The sequence below is a fragment of the Carcharhinus amblyrhynchos genome, chromosome 20 (genome assembly GCF_965287045.1).
Source record: "Carcharhinus amblyrhynchos chromosome 20, sCarAmb.v2.hapA, whole genome shotgun sequence".
NCBI classification, from domain to species: domain Eukaryota; kingdom Metazoa; phylum Chordata; class Chondrichthyes; order Carcharhiniformes; family Carcharhinidae; genus Carcharhinus; species Carcharhinus amblyrhynchos.
This window is the reverse complement of record NC_137343.1, coordinates 17,461,615-17,480,637: the sequence shown is the minus strand read 5'-3', so window position 1 is coordinate 17,480,637 and position 19,023 is coordinate 17,461,615. Positions and strand designations below refer to the sequence as shown.

Below are 19,023 nucleotides of genomic sequence, written 5' to 3'. Positions count from 1 at the left end.
CCGCTCCGCCCCACTTACACCCCGCCTGCCCCACTCTACTCGGGGAAATACGGTACTGATTCTGAGGCGGCGACGTGTTGTCATCCAGTCACAAAGCTCCTGCTATAGTCCAATCGGAGGGCTTCTGCTATGGTCCAATCGGAAAGCTCATGCTTTCGTCCAATCAGAAAACTCCTGGTATGGTCCAATCAGAGAGCTTCTACTATGGTCCAATCGGAAAGCTCCTACTATGGTCCAATCAGTGCGGGGGTGGGTGGTCTCGCGATGTTAGGTGCCGCGAGAGGTTGGAGAGCGCGCGAATGGTGGGGAGATGGTGCTGGAGAATAGCGGCAGACTGAGAGCGGAGCGCGGGCAGGGGGCCGACACCAACTACTCGTGAGTTACCCGCACCAGCTCCCTGAGGGGAGGGGAGGCAGCTCCCACCGCAGGGCCTGCCGACCCAGTGATAATTGACAGCAGCAACCCCCGCACTCTCACTGCAGTCTGACCACTCATAAAATCATAGAATCCCTACAGTATAAAAAGAGGCCATTCAGCCCATCGAGTCTGCACCAACCATAATCCCACCCAGGCCCCTACCCTATATATTTTACCCGCTAGTCCCTCTAACCTACGCATCTCAGGGCATTAAGAGTAATTTTTAGAATGGTCAATCAAACTAACCCGCACATCCTTGAACTCTGGGAGGAAACTGGAGCACCCGGAGGAAACCCATGCAGACATGAGGGGAATGTGCAAACGCCACACAGACAGCGACCCAAGCCAGGAATTGAACCCAGGTCCCTGCAGCTGTGAAGCAGCGGTGCTAACCACTGCTACCATGCCAGCCTACTGTACTTGCCATTCCAGTAACCCAGTGTTTACATCCTACACCATCACTAGTTAACTATTCGACATAATCTTATAACTGGAAAGGTTGGTGCCAGTGTCTCCCATTAGAGGCATTTTATCTGTCTTAGTACTACAACTTCCTGACTGCAATTTTAGCCAGTATTGTAAGTGGTCCTCCCAAGCTGCCCTGCAAGTTTCAAACCACCCTGCAGCATAGAAAAAAGGCCATCCAGCTTATTGTGCCTGTCAGTTTGACAGATGTATCCAATTTGTTCCACTTCTCTGCTCTTGCCCCATAACCTCCTTCAAATTTCTTATTTTTAAATAGAGATCCAATTCCACTCTAGTTTCAGGCAATGCATTTCCCAATAACTTGTTGCATTTATTTTTTTAAAAAATGGGCTTCTAGTTTCTGATTCTCTTGTCAACTATGCTAAATCTGGCCTTTGGATATTGAGGCTCCTGTTCACGGAAACAGTTCATGCCTACTTTACCTGCTGTACCAAAAACCCACATGATTTTGAATGGATGTGTTGAATCTATTATTTTCAGTGAGGAAACAATCCCAGATTCTCAGACTGAAATGTGATCACCATTCATTGCTGGTGGGATTTGGCTGGGTGCCAAATTCTCTGATTACGCTGCAGAGGGAGTGTGGCGTGAATGATTTTATTTGATTTATCATTGTCGCGTGTGCTGGTGTACAATGCAAAGTATTGTTTCTTGTGTACTATACAGACAAGAAACAATACTTTTCACTGTATACCAATACAGGTGACAAATGAAACGGCCAGTAAGATTGTGCCCAGAACTTTCTGGTACCATTTGTAAACCATTCCACTTTGTCCAGGTTTTATGTATCCTTCTTAAACTATAGTGCCCAGAATTGGACTTGTACTCCCATTTGAGGCTGAACCAGTAGTTTTAAAAACACTAACCATAACTTCATTGTTTTTGTACTCGGTACCTCTATTTATGAAATCTTATCAATATTATCAAATCTTGATTGTTTGAATAAGGACAATGTGCAAGGGTACAAGGAAAAAGCAGGAGAATGGGGGCGACACAGTGATTAGCACTGCAGCCTCACAGCGCCAAAGGTCCAGATTCACTTCCAGCCTCAGATCACTGTCTGTATGGAGCTTGCATTTTCTCCCTGTGTCTGCGTGGGTTTCCTTCAACATCTAAAGATGTGGTTGATTGGTCATGTTAAATTGACCTTAGTGTAAGGGGAATAAGCAGGGTAAATGTGTGGAGTTTCGGGAATGGGGCCTGAGTGGGATTGTAGCCCATCGAGTGCAGACTTGATGGGCCAAATGGCCTCCTTCCTTACTGTAGGGATTCTATTAATGGACGTGTCTTAAGTTTCCTTTGTGCTTTTTGTTTCTGTTCAAGCCATTCCCCCTCCTTTTGGGGAGCCGCCCACTTTTTCTTTGTCCTAATGTAATTTGTGTTTGTTTACTTGCTTTGACCTGAAAGACACCTCCACCACCCCCCACCCGCCCAGCCAAGGCATATTGCTCATTTGGAGAGCTAGTGTAGACAAGTTGGGTCAAGCTACCTCCTTAATGATTCTGTGATAATATGCCCTGCCACCTATTAAGATTTGAGTATCTGAATCCTGAGATCTCTCTGTTCTTGTACCCCCTTTGAAAAATTGTGCTATTCAGTCATCATCTTCAAATATATTTAAAAAATCCTTGAACCATCTTGTCACAATCTATAATTCCACCTTCAACCCCTGTTCCCTTTCCAAAATTTAAATAAAATGTAATTTGTACTCATGCTACTAAAAATTGTTTCTGATGTCACTGTAGTGGAAAAACAAAATGCTGGAATGTCGGGGAGCATCTGTGCAGAAAGAGTTAAAATTTCAGCTTGAAGACCTTTTTTTGTTGCTATTTGGTATAAAGTCTCTGATTCACTGTTGAGCGTCAATACTGTAGGTATACCGAGCAGGACATGCAGCGTTAATACGTGCCAATGACATTTTTATTATGGATAAAATAAATCTTGAATTTAAATAATATCTTTCATGACTTTGTGATGTCTGAAATTGCTTTGCAACCATTGAATGAAATATAGTTTTGATTTGATTTATTATTGTCACGTGTATTCGTATACAGTGAAAAGATTGTTCCTTGTGCACTTTACAGACAAAGCACACCGTACATAAAGAAGGAAACGAGTACAGAATGAAGTGATGCAGTCATAGCTAGGGTGTAGAGAAAGATCAACTTAATGCGAAGTAGGTCCATTCAAAAGCCTGGCAGCAGAGAAGAAGCAATTCTTGAGGTCAGTTAGTACGCGACCTCAGACTTTTGTACCTTTTTCCTGGTGGAAAAAGGTGGAAGAGAGTGTCTGGGGTGCGTGGGGTCCTTAGTTATGCTGGCTGCTTTGCTGAAGCAGCAGGAAGTACAGACAGAGTCAATGGATGGGAAGCTGGTTTGAATGATAGTTTTGGCTGCCTTTTGTAGTTTCTTGCAGTCTTGGACAGAGGAGGAGCCATACCAAACTGTGATACAACCAGAAAGAATGCTTTCTATGGTGCATCTGTAAACATTGGTGAGAGTCTTGGCTGACATGCCAAATTTCCTCAGTCTGAGAAAGTAGAGACATTGGTGGGCTTTCTTAACTATAGTGTCAGCATGGGGAGGCAAGACCAGGTTGTTGGTGATCTGGACACCTAAATAATTGAAGCTTTCGCCCATTTCTACTTCTGAAGTGCAGGATTGGGACTGCATCTCTCATTGATACCTTGAATCCAAAATAGTAGGAGCAAGTAAACATCCATCTCCACTCTTGTGTTAAATTGTGAAATGGATGTTACACATTACATCAATCTACTTCTTATGTTTTTGTTCTCCCAGTGATGATGGCTCCTCCCTTCCTGCACTCAAGCGCCTGGAGCGCAGTCAGTACACAGATGAGTTGGATGCGAGATTTGGATTTGACCGTCTCAAGGATCCAGGCGAGAAGACTGGTTGGCTTATCAACATGCACCCAGTCAGTTATCCTTCTGAGATTACCTTGGTTCTGTTTGAAATGATTGCTACACTGTAACCCTGGATGTTTTGATAATTCAGATTACACATATCTGTTGTTTATATGGTTTACAGTAACTGAGTACTTCTTCAGGCTTCATGGAATCAAATAACTTGTATGCATCGGAGTAAAAGTTAACCGACATGACATATTTTTGATCTGTTTAATAATTGCCATTTACAGTTCTGAATGTACATTAATTTTGATTTATAGGCTGAAATCTTGGATGAAGACAAGAGAATGATTAGTGCTGTGGATTATTATTTTGTCGAGGAAGATGGGAGCAGGTTTAAGGTGTGTAACAATATATGTAAGCACGCTTACCCCTACCACTCTACCTTGTACACCTAGATCAAGAGTTACCTTGGAACTCCATTAAAGAAAAATCAAACAGTCACATTGTAGAAGGGTTACCTTTTTTAATGTGGCATTTTGGTCATTTTATATTATATCCTCTGTTATAGCACTTGTACTGCATCTCTCATTGATACCTTGAATCCAAAATAGTAGGAGCAATAGTGTGTAAACATATTGATATGTACTTGTTGGAGTATCTAATCACTTATTACATAGGAAGAGAAACAGGCTATTCAAGTCTATTCTGTCATTCAGTCAAATTGTGCCTAATCTGTCCCTGAAATTAATTTGAAACAGGATACATCCCCTTCAGTTACTCTTTGTGACTAGTTACTGATTTGTAGGGTTATAATTGAATTCATCATCTTGGAATTAATTATGTTGACTGCAGTATAATGAAAATTGGTCAACTTATGAGATGTTCATGCAGTAAAATGTTCCCTCTCTATACAATGTATATGGGGCATCAAATTTTAATTTCAATACTTCAGTTTTTCTTTTTCTATGTTTGAAATCCTCAATGTAATCTTGTGATCTCCAACTCAATTATTTATCATGACATACAAGTTGTCCCAGCATATCTGGATGTTAAAATGTATGTTCAGGCCTATAATCTGCATTGAAACATAGGAATTAGGAACAGCAGTCGGCAGTTCAGCCACTTGAGCCTGCTCTGTCATTCAATCAGATCACTGCTAATCTCCCCCGATCTCAAATCCACCTCCCTATCTGTTCCTTATATCCCCTTAACCAGTTTTTTTTTTAAATCAAAAATGTATCTATCTCCTTCTTGAAACTATTTAATGATTCAGACTCCACAGGGCAGCGAGCTCCACAAATTCACCACCCTCTGCGAGAAATAGTTCTCATCTCAGTTTTAAATCCACCACCACTCAACCTCTGCCCATGACTTCTTGTTGTAGCTTGTCCCACAAGGGGTAACATTTGGTCCACATTTACTTTATCAATCCATTTTAGAATTTTATGTACCTTGGTCAGATCCCCCTCAATCTTCTAAACTCCAGCGAGTATAAGCCCAAACTATTTCATCCATATGCGTATGAATCCAGCCTCAATTTTTAAAATAATTATTGCATATTTAGGGGGTTATATTCACAGTTACAGGCCCAAATTGTCGTGCGGAATTATAACGTTGCGGCAATAACGGAAACGTAGCTTATGGAAGAGCAGGACTGACTATTAAATTCTTGGCTAATAAGATGTTCAGTAAATATGGGAAAGGCGGTATTGGTTAAGCAGAGCGTTGCTGTGCCGGAGAAAAAGGATGTTCCAGAGGATTCAGGAATATTTGACTAGAGCTAAAGAACTAAATTGGGTGCAATCTAACGTCTTGGTGAGGTCCATTGACTGACTGGTGGGAAGAATTTAAAAGAACAAATCTGCAGGGAAGTTACAGAGAGATGCAAACTGGGTAGTGCTAGTGCAAAAGACGATGAGGGGAAAATGATTCAAGGTTGTGTTCAGGAGGATTTTCTACAGCAGTATGTGTCCAGTCCAGCAAGAAAAAAGACACTAATGGATCTGATTCATGGAGCGAAAGTGGGCCGGTTAGATCAAGTATCAATGGGGGAACGTTTAGGAGACGGTAATTGTGGGTATCATAAAGTTTAGGATGATGGTACAAAAGGATAGTGGGCAATCCAGAGCAAAAATAATCATTTGGGAGAAAGCTGATTTCTGTGGGGCAAGAATGGAGCTAGCCCGGACAGAGTGGAATGAACACTTGATGGGAAAATCTGCAACTAACGATGGGCTACCTTCAAAAAAACAAAACGTTCAGGCACAGTGTGTTCAACTAATTTGCTAGAGTTATTTGAAGAGGTAACAGAAAAAGTCAATGAGAATAGTGCTGGATATGTATATGGCCTTTTAAAAGGTATTCAATATGGTGCCGCACAACAGACTTGAGAGCAATTATAACTCATAGAATAAAAAGGACAATGTGGATACAGAATTGGCTGAGGAATAGGAAATAGTGAATGATGGTTAATCATTATTTTTTGGGCTGGAGGGAAGTTTGTAGTGAAGTTCCCCAGTGGTTGATATTGGGACCTTTGTTTTCCCTGATAATATATTTAAATCTTGGTATGCAGGGGCCAATTTCAGAGTTTGCAAATGATGCAAAACTTGGGAGCATTATAAACCGAGGAGGGCAGTGTAGAACCTCCAAAAGGATGGTGGATGGATGGCAGAAGAAGTTCAATATGAAGAAGTGCGAAGTGATTTATTTTGTAGAAAGAACATGGACAGACAAGACAAAATAAGGCTATATCTGTGAAGGGCATGCAGGGGTAGAGGGACCTGGGTGTACACGTGCTTATGCCATTAAAAAGGGCAGGAGAGGTAGAGGTAACAAAGCGTATAGTATTGTAAAGATGACATAGGGTACAAGAACAAGAACGTTACTCTGAACTTATGCAAGACACTAGTTAACATAGACATAGACATAGAACACTACAGCACAAACAGGCCCTTCAGCCCACGAGTTGCGCCGATCACATCAACACCTATCTATAACCCCCCAATCCCATAAAACCCCATATACTCATCCAGAAGTCTTTTAAAAGACCCCAGCGAGTTCGCCTCCACCACCACTGACGGCAGCCGATTCCATTCACTCACCACCCTCTGAGTGAAAAACTTACCCCTAACATCACTTCTGTACTTTCCTCCCCGCACCTTAAACCTGTGTCCTCTCGTAGCGACCATTACAACCCGGGGAAATAGCCTCTGAGAATCCACCCTATCTATTCCTCTCAACATTTTATAAACCTCTATCAGGTCGCCTCTCAACCTACGTCTCTCCAGGGAAAAGAGACCCAGTTCCCTCAACCTGACTTCATAAGGCATGCCTCCCAGTCCAGGCAACATCCTTGTAAATCTCCTCTGTACCCTTTCAATAGCTTCTACGTCTTTCCTGTAGTGAGGCGACCAGAACTGCGCACAGTACTCCAAATGAGGCCTGACAAGGGTCTTATAAAGTTGCAGCATTACCTTCCGACTCCTAAACTCAATCCCTCGATTTATGAAGGCCAGTACACCATAGGCCTTCTTGACCACCTCTTCCACCTGCGAGGCTGATTTAAGAGTTAGACCTTAGTTGGAATATTGTGTACAGTTCTGGATGCTGCACCTCAGGAAGGATGTGAACATGTTGGAGACGGTGCAGAAGATGTTTACAAAAATGGTTCCAGAGATGAGGAAATTCACTTATGAGGACAGATTGGAGGGGTTGGGGCCTGTTCTCTTTGGAGAGAAAAGGCTATGAGGAGATTTATTCGAGATGTTCAAAATCATGAAGGGGCTAGACAGAGTACATACGGATAAACTGCTCTCACTTGTAAAAGGATCAAGAATGAGAGGGCACAAATTTAAAATGATTTGCAAAAGAAGCAAATGTAATAATCTTGAATTGCCAAGTGCCATTAAATTGACTATCAGAATCACAGGATGGGTACTGGCTTGCTAATTAGTTCGCTTTACTTTGCTTTGCTTGCATCAGTGAATAGATGTGCCTGAATTTGAGACAGATTTTAATGTTAAAATAACAAAAACAGAGCATGTGTAAACAATACCGAACTGGTTAAAATAGGCGCAAAGAGTTTTTTAAATTTTTTTTTCACCTCTTCCTATTGTTCTTATTTGCCTTTGGCAATAAACTGTGAAAGAAAAACATTTGACCCAATTTATTCAATTTTCTTGTTTTTTCAGGTTGCTCTACCGTTCAATCCTTACTTCTACATTGCCACAAAAAAGGTTTGTAGATCACCCATGAACTTTGCCAAAAATGAAAATAAGTCAAACATATGTAGCAGAAGTATTTTTATGCACACGTATACTCAATATATAAGGCAACTTCCAAAAATTTTTGTTTATAACTTTTGATTTTTCAGCAAAAATTTAACTGCTTGGGTATGAATGCAGCTTCGGATTGTGGAATGCTGCTGGCTGTGTTTTAAATAAATTGCCACTCTAATAGGACAGAAAATGTTTTTGAGCAGTTTTAAGAATAATGATTGCTTTGATTATATGGCCAAAGGATTTTTTTAAATAGAAAACTTAATCATATAGTAGATTCAAGTGAAAATAACTTTTCTTTCAAACAAAACAGGGCTGTGAGCGCGAGGTTTCATCATTCTTATCCAAGAAATTTCAAGGCAAAATAAGTAAAATATCAACCATTCCAAAAGAGGATTTGGATCTGGTGAGTTTTTGTTCTTGCACTCTGCTTCCTTTTGCTGCTCTCACAAAGGTTTGGGTGGTATCATATAATCTTTTAAATTGTTTTTCCTATAGCCTAATCACTTAGTTGGCTTGAAGAGAATCTACATTAAGCTCGCTTTTAATACAGTTGATGACTTGGTAAAAGTTCGAAAAGAGATTTCACCAGCTGTAAGGAAAAACAAGGAGAGGGAGAAATCAAATGATGCCTATACTGTTATGTTATCCAGGTAATTCCACCATTGATGGCGTTACTGTCATGTTTTTATCATTGCAATACCTCATTTCTACGTTTACCATCTCCTATAATTTTTCAATGTTCTCTAACGCTAATTTTGTAATAAATAACACTCTTGAGTTGCAACGGAGTGTCCTGGAATTGCCATAATAAATATCCACACATCATAAATATTGATGAATCCTTCAGATATAGATTAGCTTAAAGCCTGGAACATAACATTTAAACATATTTGTTAGTTTTCTTCGAGACCGAAATGCAGTTTTTGAAACAAATGCTGCTACAACAAGGAGCAATTTTGAAGAATTCAATTTCTTATTCTAGTGACCCATCTGCATTCTCAGGCATAAAAAAAATCCCATGGAACCATTTCAAAAATCAACTAGGGAATTATCCCCAGTATCCTGATCAATATTTACCCCTCAATCAACATCACAAAAAATAATCTGGTTAATGCATATTGCTGATTGTGGGCACTTGCTTGGTGACTTTTTCTTTATTATTATCCGCTTCTTTAATGCATTTAAATGTACACACCAAAATGACTGTGTTTCCTAACTTACAACAGTGAATACTGTTGTTGTGAATACAAATTGAACAAATTTAGCAGCAAGTTTGCCACTTGCTAAAAACAAGAAAAAAGATCAAGTTAGGTATGGTCCACCTTTTATCAAAATAGTTTGGAAGGTGTGGCATGATGGTGTTTTGCACTTAAGTTTTTTTTTGCCTCTCCTGTTTCCTCAAAAGATAAAATACAGCTGCCCAATCCCAACTACTGAAAAACAAAGCAGACTAAATAGGATAGAAAAATTTACAACTAAAATCACATGTCAATATTTAGTTATCTTTTATAGATCATTTTTGTGATTTGTAGATTGCTTATTAATAAAATACTGAATGTGCAGTGGTGTGTAGGTAAGTTTCTATAAAGCTCTCCCTTCACTGAATAAGATCTCATGGCAATTCACAGAATTGGTACAGCACAGGAGAGGGGCTTTTGGCCCATTTGTCTGCACTGGCTCTCAATGTAAGCATTTCACAGAGATCCATTTCCTCATCCCTTCCCATAGCCTTGCACATCCTTTCTTTTCTGGTTTAAATCCCTTTTGAATGCCTCAGTTGAACCTGCCTCCGCCATACTAAGTGCATTAAAAAGTTTTTCCTTATGTGGTTTTCTTTTGGCAATTGATTTAAAATGTGTCTCTTCACAACTGAAAACTGTTTCAACCTATCTGTCCAGACCCTTCATGATTTTGAACACTTATGCCGAATCTCCTTTCAGCCTTCTTTTCTCCAAGGAGCAGTCCCAGCTTCTCCATTCTGTCTTCATAACTGAAGTTCTTTGTCTCTCGTGAATATTTCCTGCACTCTTTCCATTACTAATCTTTCCTAAACAACTGGGCGTAGTTGACATCTTGTACAAATTCAACATAAATTCCTTGCTCTTGTAATTCATACTCCTGTTAATATAGCCTATGATACTGTAAGCTTAATTAACTACACTCTCAACCTGTTTTGTCACCTTTTAATAATTTTAATGTAAACCCAAGTTGCTCTGCTCTTGCATCCGCTTTGGTGCTGAACCCTTTAATGCATTTCTGTATTGTTACATTTAATGATATTTATTTGTAATGGTAGTGCCTTGGCTGGGGGCAATGTGACAGAAGAAGGAACATCCAAAAAAATTTCTGACCAAATGGAAAACATAATTGACATCCGAGAATATGATGTACCCTATCACGTTCGAGTATCCATTGATCTAAAGATTCAAGTGGTGAGCGCATATACGTTTTGCTAGTATTTACTAAGTGATATATAAATAAAGCTTTCTCTGGGATGATACAAAGCAAGCAATTAATTGAATCTGAAATCCAGGGTTATTGCGTAATTTCTGTGAAGTTTTGAATTTCTTCCTCTCCATAAATTCCTGGGTCTTGTGTCATTTGTGGAAAAGAGATTAGCTAGTAATCCGATCTCAAACTTATTTCAGCACCATTTGACTGAGCAACCTGGAGGTGTGTGAAAGCATTCCTTGGTTAAATTTCCCTTTCTGTTTTAATTAACTTGAGTGCATGGGCTGGAATTTTCCCAACATATATTTAAGGAAATAGAGATTACTGTGGTGTTCTAACCCTAGTGTTGACTCCTGTTGGATGATTACCATTAGTATTAGAAGCATCTGTACTTATCTAGATAAAATCTGAGTAAAGCAAAGTTTTTTTGAAAGTTTTTAAATGTAAATGTTACGTGGTTTATTTTTGGAAGTGTCAACCTGACTGTGGGTTAATTAGGATTCTTTAGACGTGTTTGACTCTCATCTTACTTCATAGGCACATTGGTACAATATACGAATTCGTGGTGGTGTCTATCCTCCTGAAATTATACGTAGGGACGACTTGGTTGAGCGACCAGTAAGTAGCAAATGAATGCACAGATTTATCCAAATCTGATAGACCAAGTTTTGTTCACTGATAACTGAGCCTTTTGTCAATAAAATTGAGTTGCATTTTTGACTTGAAGGAACACAATTTGACACTTACAAGCTCACCAGGAGTCTTTTTTTAACAGTGGAATTGCTTGGATCTAACAGCGATTTTAGAAATTTGCATAAATGTCAGCTTAATAGAAAACGTGAAAATCCAGAGTTCTGTCAGTTTTCAAACAAATTCTGCTTCGAAAATTTATCAGTGAATGAAATATTTATATTTGTCTTTTCCAGGATCCTGTGGTTTTGGCATTTGACATTGAAACTACAAAATTGCCATTGAAATTCCCAGATCCTGAAAATGATCAGATCATGATGATTTCCTACATGATTGATGGACAGGTTAGTTCAGTGACAACTGTAGGGCCCGATTTTACCATTTGCGTGGGCGCGAAAACGTAGTAAACTAGGGTGAGAGGTCATTAACGTGATCCTTGCCTGCATCTGCACAGATTGCCACTTTATCGAAACCCAGGAATGGCGGCAATTCAATTCACGCCCAAAACAGAAGCAACAGCGATTTAAGTGCATTTGCATGCATTTAAATTGAATTAACGAACTGGCTGCCCAACTTTATCAGCATTTCGCCTTTTACCACCGCGTTTGCAAATCCGGAACCGCGCCATAGTGAACCTGCTAAATAAAAGTCTGAAACAGGCACTCCAATTGCTGAAGAGGCGAGTTCAGTGCTTCCTACGGCTCTCTGACTCAGATCAGTTGCGGGGAGGAGAGAGGCGGGGATGATCATTCTCTGGTTGGCAGGGAGGGGAGGGGAATGAGGCCAGATTGTTGTCTGGTGGTGGGGGAGAGAAGGCAGATCTCTGGTGGTTGGGGTGGGGGGGGAGGATGTATCTCAGGCGCAGGAGTGCAGATGGACCTCTGTTGGGAGGGCAGATATATCTCTGGTGGGGGCTGGGGGGTCTCCTGCCACTCTGTGGGCAATCAGTGGTGGGGAGGAGGGCAGGGGTGGTGATCAGTCTGGGTAGTAGGGGGGAGGTGGATAAGGGAGGCAGTGATATGTGTAGGTAGTGGGGGGTGGATAAGGGGGACAGTAATGTGTGTGGGTAGTGGGGGGTGTGGATAAGGGGACATGATGTGTGTGGGTAATGGGGGGGTGAATAAGGGGACTGATGTGTGTGGGTAGTGGGGGAATAGATAAGGGGGACAGTGATGAGTGTGGGTAGTGAAGGGATGGATAAGGGGGACAGTGATGTGTGTTGTTAGTCGGGGGAGTGGATAAGGGGGTCAGTGATGCCTGTGGGGACCATCACTCCTGCTTTTTGCTCCTGGGCTGCTTTCTCTGCTTTCTAAGGCCTGGGAACGATCTGACATGAGCGCCAATGGGACTGGAGATTTTTTTTTCAGGCTGAATGCACATGGGGATGCCTGAAAGCAGATTTCTAAGTTGGATCTGCATTATATCCAGATTCAGCACTTAGAATGAAAATGGTAAAATCAAGCCCATAGAAAGGAGCTTGGAAAATGCACCAAGCAATAATGGAATGTGTATGGAAAGGAGACGTATTAAATACTCATTTCGTCACCACAGCTTGAGTCTGCAATTGAATTTGGAAATGTTGGTGAGACTGAAACTTGTCTTCGGCCTTCGCCACGAACTGTGTAACCTTGTCACCTATTTTAATCGCCGCTTTTGGCATTGAATTGAGTTGTTTGGGAGCTCCACATCTTGAAAAATGGGCTGAACTGATCCTATATCCTCTCAATCACAAAGACCGCTGATTTTCATCTTCAATGTTGTCTCATAGTAGCCTACTTTCTGTTTAAAAACAAATCCCAGCATCTCTTGACTTGATTATTTTGGTGTCTTTGCTTTTGGTTTCCCATCCTCATCCTCATAAATCCTTCCTGGATTCACCTCTCCCTTTGTAACTCTCTTTCCATTCACTTTTCCCCCCTCCTTGGTTTCTCCAACTGTGGCCTCTTACTCAACCCCTCTACCATTAACAGCTGTGTCTTCAGCCACCTAAACCCCATGATCTATCATTTCTTCCCTACAACCCTCAACACTTCCCTATCCATTTTAAAGACTCTTGTTAAAACACATCATATAACCCAGCCTGAAGTTACCCCTCATATTAATTTTTGTTTGGTGTCTATTTTCTTCTAATTATGTCTCTAATATATCTTAATGTTTTCCCATGTTATACAAATTCAAGTTGTTGGAGTCTTGTCAGCTGTTGTTGTATTAATATACCTTGAAATGACTAGCATATAAAATCATAGAATCCCTACTGTGCAGAAGGAGGCCATTTGGTCCATTGAGTCTGCAATGACCCTCCAACAGCGCATCTTACTCAGACCCTAGCCCCATAATCCTACACATTTACCCCACTAATCCACATAACCTACATATCTTGGGTTAGTAAGGGGCAATTTAGCATGGCCAATCAACCTAACCCTCACATCTTTGGAGTGTGGGAGGAAACCGGAGCACCCAGAGGAAACCCAAGCAGACACTGGGAGAATGTGCAAACTTCACATAGACAGCAACGGGGGGGTTCCCGGCGCCATGATAACCACTGTGCCTAAAACTTAGTTCTGTCTCTCTTTTCAGGGGTATTTGATTACAAACAGAGAAATTGTATCTGAAGATATTGAAGATTTTGAGTTTACACCGAAGCCAGAATATGAGGGCCCTTTTTGTGTATTTAACGAACCAGATGAGGTGGGTGAAATCTGTTTGATTAACTATTCACTGATTTGATATTTTTCGATGCTGCTCATTTGAAATGTTTTGTTTACTAGATTAGCTTTTCCAACCGAGCTATAGGCTATGTATAGTGCTGGCCATTTAAAGCTGGAGACCCAGTTTCACCAGTGCTACTTCTGTGCAGTTTACTGTCTTTACAGAAATCACTTCTTATGAAAAAACTTGAGTTCTGCAAACAGCTGGTGGGTTTTACTTTTTATTGTGCTTTAGGTGAGCTTAATTCGGAGATGGTTTGAACACGTCCAGGAAACTAAACCTAACATACTTGTGACTTATAACGGTGACTCTTTTGATTGGTGAGTATGTTTTTATTGTTGATATTGCAATGATTGCCCTAGAATCTTTATAATTAGGACCAGTGATCTGTTCAGATCTGCTCCATGTGATATTGTCACCGTTTCTGAGACTTACCAGTGATAAATTAAGCAGAGATTAACCATTCAGCACATTAAAATTGCCTGTTTCTCTAGGTACCTGTAGTCCCTCTGTTGCAGCAGCCAATCTTTCAATGAAAAAGAACATAAGAAATAAGAGCAGGAGTAGGCCATCTAGCCTTTCAAGCCTGCCCCGCCATTCAATGAGATCATGGCTGATCTGAAGTGGCTCAGTTCCACTTTTCCCGCTTTTTCCCCAGAACCCTTAATTCCCTTGCCTGTCAAAAACTTATCTACCCGTGTCTTAAATATATTTAGCGAGGTAGCCTCCACCACTTCAACAGGCAGAGAATTTCAGAGATTCACCACCCTTTGAGTGAAGAAGTTCCTCCTCAACTCTGTTCCAAACTGACTCCCCCTTATCTTGAGGCTGTGCCCTCTAGTCCTGCCGTTCTTTCTGAGCAGGAAGAATCTCTCTACCTCTACCCTATCCATCCCTTTCATTATCTTATACGTCTCTATAAGATCCCCCCTCATCCTTCTAAACTCCAATGAGTACAGACCCAGTCTATTTAGTCTCTCTTAGTCCAACCCCCTCATCTCCGGTATCAGCCTAGTGAACCTCCTCTGCACTCCCTCCAAGGCCAAAATTTCCTTGCGTAAGTGCGGCGACCAAAACTGCATACAGTACTCCAGCTGCGGCCTCACCAGTGCCCTGTACAGTTGCAGCAAGACCTCCCTGCTTTTATATTCTATCCCCCTCACTATAAAGGCCAGCATACCATTCACCTTCTTGATCACCTGCTGCAACTGCAGACTGGGTTTTTGCGACTCATGCACAAGGACCCCCAGGTCCCTTTGCACTGTAGCATGCTGCAGCTTTTCGCCCTGTAAATAGTAATCCCTCCTACTATTATTCCTGCCAAAATGGGTAACCTCACACTTGCTAACATTGTACTCCATCTGCCAGGTCCTCGCCCACTCGCTCAGCCTATTCAGATCCCTCTGCAGACTTTCCACACCGTCCGCACAATTTGCTTTTCCATTCATCTTCGTGTCATCAGCAAATTTCGTCACCCTACACTCAGCCCCCTCCTCCAGATCATCTATATAAATGAAAAAGAATTGTACTTGAGCCTCAAATTATACTTATAGAATAAAGTACAGAAATTTGAGCTTTTATTTGGTGTGGGACCATGTTAATTCAATTGTTGTACGTGTGAAGAATGTTACAGTATTGTTGTCCAGAGAACTCAATGATCCTGAATTTTCTGTTTCCTTGGATGGGTTCACTCTGCATTTCTAGCATGTATTTTCCCTTCTGGAATGGGATTATAAATCACAATGAGCATGCTGAATTAGCAACTGAGGGGCTGAGAATAATTAAAAGAAACACTTACTTAGTACTTAAATGAAAACAGCAAATGTGTTTACCACCCAGAAGGTGACACAGTGTTATGGGGCTGTTTCAATGGTTTTCTTGTTTAATTTAAAACTATCGTTTCCCCTCAAATAGCCAGACGAAGTCACAGAGTGGTTTAAGATGATACACTATTACTATAGGACTGTGAATGAAAATATTCGGGGTGAAAATTTCAGAAATACAAAGGCAATTAAAGTCTCAGCCTCGATTACAAGTAATTAGCATATACTAATAACAGAATTTTTGATGCATTGATTTATAAGGAGAGGCTGGATACACTGGGGATTTTTTCCCTGGAGTGTAGGAGGCTTAGGGGTGATCTTATTAAGGCCTATAAAATAATGAGGGGCATAGATAACGTAGATGGTCAACATCTTTTCCCAAAGGTCGGGGAGTTTAAAACTAGAGGGCATAGGTATAAGGTGAGAGGGGCGAGATATAACAAAGTCTAGTGAGGGGGCAATGCTTTCTCTCACACATGGTGATGAATGCCTGGAAGGAGCTGCCAGAGGTCATAGTAGAGGCAAATACAATTTTGTCTTTTAAAAAGCGTTTGGACAGTTACGTGGATAAGATTGATAGAGAGGGATATGGGCCAAACACCAGCAACTGGGACTAGCTTAACGGTTAAAAACAGAGCAGCATGGACAATTTGGGCCAAAGGGCCTGTTTTCATAGCTGTAAACCCCTATAACACTAATAGGAGTTATCTCCATCCAATCACAATTATTAATTAATGTAGCATCATATATAAAGTACAGTTTTTAAAACCATTCATAATCAACCTGCATTTGCTTAATTATAATATGCAATGAGGTTTTCACTTGCCTCAATTGAGCATTGTTTTCCCCTATCTTTAGGAATTCCAACTGTATCTGGATATTAGAACATAGATCACTCCCTTGTCCAATGCATTATTTAAAGACCTTCTCCCAGCATAGTATCTTTTCTCTCTTCGTTATCTGAAGGTCAGATGTGTGGAACTAGCTGCTTACTATCCTGCAATTAAACATCGTATAAGCTTTGGTGATTTGTCCCTGTTAACCCTTTCACTAGATGCAGTTATTAATGTGGCTAATATTTTCCTCCATAATTATGAGTATAGGCATTGATCCCTGTCACACAGCACCAATGGTCAGAGAGGCAGAGCACTTCTGGCCCTAACCCTGACCTTCAATCAGAGCTGGAAGATGTTAGAAATGAGTAGAGAAGTTTGTTGGAATAGTTGAAAAGAGGAGACTTTTAAGTGGAATGTGGAGCTTTTGGGACAAATGGCCTGTTTTTTGCTGTATATTCTGTACATATGCATCTGAATTTTGATTGCTATTTTACAATTATTTGTATTCCAATTTCCTTACAGCAATTTACAATTAAAAGCCTTGTCTGACCTCAAATATGAATATAATGTAATTTCATGTATAAAGTTTATTTATTAGTGTCACAAGTAGGCTTACATTAAACTGCAATAAAGTTACTGTGAAAATTCCAGCATCCCTACACTCCGGTGCCTGTTTGGGTACACAGCGGGAAAATTTAGCATGACCAGCGCACCTAACCAGCACCTGTTTTGGACTGTGGGAGGAAACGCATGCAGACACGGGAAGAACCTGCAGACTCCACACAGACAGTGACCCAAGCCAGGAATTGAACCCGGGTCCCTGGCGTTGAGGCAGCAGTGCTTACCACTGTGTCAGCCTGTATCATTAACTTTAATTTCTAGTTGGGTCAAAATTGCTACCAAAGCAAAATCTTTTTTCCAGGAATTCATCCAGTCCAAGCTTTTTCTAATCCTTCTTCCGCACTTTTGTGGAAACTAATGGAACCGGATTGCCATTAAGAATATCCCGCTCAGATATGCAGCTTGTTAGTTGCGATGTTGATTTCCTGCCACAAGATGTCTGAATACTTTGTCCGGGGAATACACAATGCAATGGTAACGTTTGCAATAGTTTAATTTGCGCTGGGAAGTAGGACAGTATAAGTACAAGATTTCCTTCAGAACTGTAATTTGCATTTGCTCTACTTTCTAGGCCATTTGTGGAGGCACGAGCTGCCGTGCATGGTTTGAACATGTACAAAGAGATTGGCTTTCAGAAGGACACTCAGAATGAGTTCAAAGCTAGTCAGAGCATTCACATGGACTGCTACAGGTATTGGATTTGGGTTGATGCAGTTCCCTTTAATTGTAGAAGGGAAGTTAATTATAATGTAGTTCATATAAGTGTCTTAAGATTGGATACATTTTCCTTTGTTTCATTTGAGAATGCTTAATTTCAACTTTGTCCCCAAAACGGAAACTTTTCCTTTTTGTCGGCTTTGATATATTTCATCATGAATTTCATAAGTGCATTCCATTCCCTAAATGTTTTCATCCACCTCCCGTGCTCTCTTTTGCGCGTGCTCCCACTTGCGTGCTGTCTTGCGCTCGCGTTCTCTCGCATGCACACTCTTGCCCTGTTATCTCTTTAGGCGTTTTAAGTGTCCAATTTTGATAATGTTGTCGTGAACTGTTTTGGGAGGATTACTACTTTCAAGATACTATATAATCAGAAGTTGTTGTTGAGTCAAACAAATTGGTCCCTCACACGTAGTATTGTTGTGTGCAGTGATTTTTGTACCTGCTGCACTTTGGGACAAATTGATACAGAAAACTCAACACCTACACTAAAATGTAATGAGGGGTGCCCCATCTTAAAAGGACAGTGCATAGATACTTGCATTTTCTTTTCAGAATCTTTGTTTCATGTGCTGAGAATGACGTACAGCAGTTCCTCTCTATTTTTGCTGATGTTAACCTGAAATCAGCTTTTAAATTGAGTGCTCTTTCTGTGGCAGGTGGGTGAAACGAGATAGTTACCTCCCTGTGGGCAGTCAAAACTTGAAGGCTGCTGCTAAGGCCAAACTGGGATATGACCCTGTGGAGTTGGACCCCGAAGATATGTGCCGAATGGCCACTGAGGAGCCACAGGTAACAGCAACAGATAAACTAGTACATGTCCAGAAAAGATGAAATTGCAGGCTGCTTTTTAATAATTTCGTGGAAAAGTGCTAAAAGAACTTGGAGTATTAGAAAAAAGAGCAAGGGTATCTCAAATGAAGCTAAATTGCTGGAAAACAGATGAGCTGGAAAGTTATTTATTAGTTTAAAGTTTATTCATTAATGTCACAAGTAGGCTTACGTTAACACTACAAGAAGTTACTGTGAAAATCCCCTAATCGCCATGCTCCAGCACCTGTTCGGGTACACTGAGGGAGAACTTAACATGGCCAATCAACCTAATGTACAAGCTTTCAGAA

The 19,023-nt window shown here is 40.9% G+C and overlaps 1 protein-coding gene across 1 annotated transcript in view; it reads left to right on the top strand.

The window, feature by feature from the left end:
- Positions 1–300: 300 nt before the first annotated feature.
- Positions 301–19,023, top strand: part of pole (polymerase (DNA directed), epsilon) — a 116,637-nt gene continuing 97,914 nt past the window's right edge. The window contains exons 1-13 of the mRNA XM_080208184.1: positions 301–375; positions 3,702–3,837; positions 4,090–4,170; positions 7,966–8,010; positions 8,366–8,458; positions 8,551–8,705; positions 10,352–10,487; positions 11,044–11,124; positions 11,433–11,540; positions 13,774–13,884; positions 14,140–14,225; positions 17,757–17,876; positions 18,562–18,694. Coding sequence (XP_080064310.1) covers positions 311–375; positions 3,702–3,837; positions 4,090–4,170; positions 7,966–8,010; positions 8,366–8,458; positions 8,551–8,705; positions 10,352–10,487; positions 11,044–11,124; positions 11,433–11,540; positions 13,774–13,884; positions 14,140–14,225; positions 17,757–17,876; positions 18,562–18,694 — 1,350 coding nt within the window. The 5' untranslated portion in view covers positions 301–310. The remainder of the gene's footprint in view (positions 376–3,701; positions 3,838–4,089; positions 4,171–7,965; positions 8,011–8,365; positions 8,459–8,550; positions 8,706–10,351; positions 10,488–11,043; positions 11,125–11,432; positions 11,541–13,773; positions 13,885–14,139; positions 14,226–17,756; positions 17,877–18,561; positions 18,695–19,023) is intronic.